At 48.4% G+C, this 3,832-nt stretch overlaps 1 protein-coding gene across 1 annotated transcript; it reads left to right on the plus strand.

Annotated features, from left to right (window-relative positions):
- The first annotated feature begins 1,340 nt into the window (after positions 1–1,340).
- Positions 1,341–3,511, plus strand: LOC118933335 (growth-regulated protein homolog gamma-like). The gene is made up of 4 exons (XM_036927510.2): positions 1,341–1,586; positions 1,678–1,801; positions 1,901–1,984; positions 2,791–3,511. The coding sequence occupies exons 1-4, from the start codon at positions 1,487–1,489 to the stop codon at positions 2,804–2,806; spliced, it is 324 nt and encodes a 107-aa protein (XP_036783405.2). The 5' UTR covers positions 1,341–1,486; the 3' UTR covers positions 2,807–3,511.
- The last annotated feature ends 321 nt before the right edge of the window (positions 3,512–3,832 follow it).

The raw sequence follows: 3,832 nt of genomic DNA on the forward strand, positions 1-3,832 counted from the left end.
TTGAGTTTCAGTTTAAGCAGTGTGGGAAAGGTATTTCCAGTTTATTTACATTTATAATGTGTTCAGTCCATGTTGTTTCTCACAAATGTTGACTCATTTCTCATAACTTCCTTGAGAGGCAAAGAAACGCTGAACAACTTGCAGGTGATAGACAGCAGCTAGATGCAGGCAGCTCTGCTGCAGGCTGGGCAGCGGCTGTGGGGTGCCCGCTCTGACGCGCGGAGCTGCACTGCCCAGAGTCCTGTTCCTGGGTGTCTATCCCTGGGCAGGAGCCATTCCTTTCTCCTCTTCCCTCCTCCCACAGAGGTCTGATCTCAACCTGGATTTAAACCCTCTGTATCTAATGTTGAATCAAAATTCTCTAAAACTGGTACCAAAAAAAAAAAAAAATAGTAAAAATGTCTGGCTCAAAGACTGAAATTCTTGGTCAGAGACATGTCAAAGTTTGTTTCTCCAGAATGGGGGAATCAATACTGAAGGTCCTGGGGTAATTGGATGGTATTTTATGTGTGCGTCTGTGTGTCACATTTCATGCCCACACATGCAGAGTGAGGGGGCTGCACAGGAGGTACCCACTGTCTGGGGGACCATTGTGCTGTTTTGTCCAGGGAGAGCCCAGAAGACGTGAAGCCCGTGAGCCTGCTCCACGAGCCCTCCTGCAGCTCCAGAGGGACCACCGCCCTGATTTCGGAGATCAAATCTGAACTCCTCAAACGTGGAAAATGAGACCTCTTGAGAATTATGGACGTTCCAAAATTTCAGAGCGCAGAAGTTCAGCATGATATAAAAGAAGAGGTATGTTACAGCCCCCAGCTTTCGGTAAAACTAACACTGGATTAAACTTTTGACACCAATCCCTGTTTCCACCAAACGCCAAATGTAACCAAGATATTCTGTACGATTTGAGAATATGCAAGAAAAACAGGCTCTACATTCTCTGGAATCCGAAATGACGACTGTATTTTTTGCAGCGAGCATTCGCTTCAGACGTAGGAAATATGCAAATCCGAAATTTAGAAACAGAGAATACATAGATAGAGAATAGAGAGCTAAGCAAAATTTACCCCTCACCTTTCCTTAACTGCCCCAGGTCTGATAACTAAAGAGACATAACTCTCTCCCTGTAAAGCTGTCATGCCGCCCCTGCTGGGGTCTCACCGATTGGCCCCTCTCCCCGCCCCGCGCCAGCGGTCCCCGGGCTCCCACGCTCCCCGTCGCAGGCGGTGGCCCCGCGTGGCGGCCACTTACTCCCGCCTCGGGGACTCGGGCGGGCGGCCCCCCTGCGCGCGGGGCGGGGCGCGCCTGCTTCCGGACCCAGGCCGACCTGGAGGTCCGGGAATTTCCCTGGCCCGGGGGCTGCGCCCCGCTCCGCGCCGACCCGGGATAAAAGGGCTTCTCCGGCCCCGGGAGCCACACGGCCCTCTCCGCCAGCGCCCCCGCCAGCTCCGCGCTCCAGGCACCGCCGCCCGACTCTCGAGCTGAGCCCATGGCCCGCGCCGCCCCCGCCGCCGCCCCCCACGCTCTCCGGCTCCTCGCCGCCGCGCTGCTGCTCGTGCTCCTGGCGGCCGCCTGCCAGCGCGCAGAAGGTGACACTGGGCGCCCTGGGTCCCGAGGGTGGGCGAGGGCGGGGGGCGCACCCCGGGACGGCCCCGCTGACCGAGTCTTCCCTCCCGGCAGGGGCGCCCGTGGTCACCGAACTGCGCTGCCAGTGCTTGCAGACCTCGCAGGGAATTCACCTCAAGAACATCCAGAGCGTGAAGGTGACGCCCGCGGGCCCCCACTGTGCCCAGATCGAAGTCATGTAAGTAAGGCCTGGTGGGGCTGCTGTCGCCCTCTTCACCCCCACCCTGACTCCCAGCCCGACCCCCCGCCTCACGTGGATGCCCCCTTCTCTCTGCAGAGTCACCCTCAAGAGTGGACAGGAAGTTTGTCTCAACCCCGAAGCTCCCATGGTTAAGAAAATCATCCACAAGATACTGAACAAGTGAGTTACGGTTTTTATTTACCTGTGCGGCTTGTCATTGGTCACCAAAATTGGCATAGGCTCCTGAAAATTCTATCCAGGAAACCCAGGATTTGGCTGAAAGTCTGAAAATCATTATTATTTCACAGTCAAATTTGCTATTAACCTGATCTGGTGCCAGAAGGATGTTTCCAGTGCCCTCCATGCCCACCCCTAACCCTAACCTCATTCAAAAAGAGGGTGGGTAAAGCTCTTTCATTAAAATTCATTAAAATTGGTGTTGGCCAGTTACGCTTATAAAAAGCTTTCCACATGCTAAAAAACAGGCATTTCCCCTCAGTTCCTTCTGGGCTTCACACCTGAGAAGCAGAACCCTTGGCTTTCTGCAACATAGTTCCTGTAAAGCTTAACAGTGAAGAGCAAGGACTTTGCTGTGACACCGCCTGGGGACAAATCTGGTTTCCACCACCTTACAGCCATGTGACTCAAAGACAATTATTTGACTTATTTAAGCTCAGTAAAATGGAAACAGTAGTAGCCACTGTGTGGAATTGTTATGAATGAGGCTTAAGTGAGCCCTGTGGAGGAGGTAGGGAATAACAGGTGCTGGCTGTAGCCAATAATTCAGTAAAAGCACACCTGCATTCCTAAATAAGAGCATCTAAGAGCCCAGAAGTCTTTATCACACAGTATAGGCAGTAGCCATTTGGTGCCAGGCTGGGGAAACTAGATTCAGAAAATCCTGGAACCTAAGGGGCAGGAGAAAAGAAAGCTGAAGCTCCAGCTTTCCAGATCATCTTCTAAGGATCCTCCTTTTCTTATTTTAGGGACAACTCCAACTGACCAGAGGAAGAACGGAGCTGATCAGTGTCTGTATCTGAAGCAGGTGCTGCCCTTACAGGAATCAAAGAGGAAAAAAGAAATCATCAGCCACCTGGATTGGACTTAATATATTTGAGCATCTCTTAGGAGAGCTCTTCTACTTATTTATTTATTTATATGTTGGTTGGTTGATTTTCAAATATTCTATATTAATATTTTACATGTAATATAATAAGAATGTGATCGAATCAACATATACTGTATGTACTGTACCATTATTTGTATTGTTTATTTTATGTTAAACCTAAGTTAGTTTAATTTTGATGTTTACTTAATTTGGAGGTAAAGGTTTATAAATATCCTCCAATCATTAATATTTCCAAGGAGTCCAGAGCATGGCACACTGTGGGGGATCAGAGCAAATAGAGAGTGAGGTTACTGCCAGGGTAGGGGAATGTATGTGTACGTCTGTATTTGTAACCATTTAAAAGAATGTCAAGTGTTATTTATTGAAATTATTTTACAGTATCTGGTCAATATTTCTCATGTTGAAGCTTTAAGAGCTACAATGTTCTAATATCCTTTGGACATTTGATGTCTTTCTTGTAAGGCATAATGCCTTGTTTAGTGTTAATTATACAGTATTTCTCTATGTCTTAGAACAAAAGGTTTAAATATTTATTGTTTTTCCTAAACACCTTGAAAATAAAGTATTTCAAAAATAAACAGTGTTTGTCACAATGTTTGTTTCATTATATGGGGAAGTAAAAGGGCCATTATATGGGAAAAAGTAATTTGATTATTTACATCAACATTTCTCAACTCTTTTTCCTTCCAGGCTGTTGGGAGCCACACAAAGGCAACAAGATGGCCACTGAAACAACAAGACGACCACAGTTCATGAGGTTCCTGCTTCACTTCCTGGAGATTAGCTGCGAGCCCGCGCGCGCCAACAAGAAAGCCCGCGCGCGCCAAGAGATACTCTTCTCCCCCTCCTTCCCCATTATCATATACCAATCAGAATGTAACTCGCTGCGCCATCCCTGC

Source organism: Manis pentadactyla, chromosome 5 (assembly GCF_030020395.1).
Source record: "Manis pentadactyla isolate mManPen7 chromosome 5, mManPen7.hap1, whole genome shotgun sequence".
NCBI classification, from domain to species: Eukaryota; Metazoa; Chordata; class Mammalia; order Pholidota; family Manidae; genus Manis; species Manis pentadactyla.

What these genes read in the sequence shown, in the direction of transcription:
- LOC118933335 (XM_036927510.2), top strand. Translation starts at nt 1,487, where the DNA reads ATGGCCCGCGCCGCCCCCGCCGCCGCCCCCCACGCTCTCCGGCTCCTC. An exon ending in CGCCTGCCAGCGCGCAGAAG is followed by an intron (nt 1,587 to 1,677) that starts GTGACACTGGGC and finishes CCCTCCCGGCAG; the next exon opens with GGGCGCCCGTGGTCACCGAA. An exon ending in TGTGCCCAGATCGAAGTCAT is followed by an intron (nt 1,802 to 1,900) that starts GTAAGTAAGGCC and finishes TTCTCTCTGCAG; the next exon opens with AGTCACCCTCAAGAGTGGAC.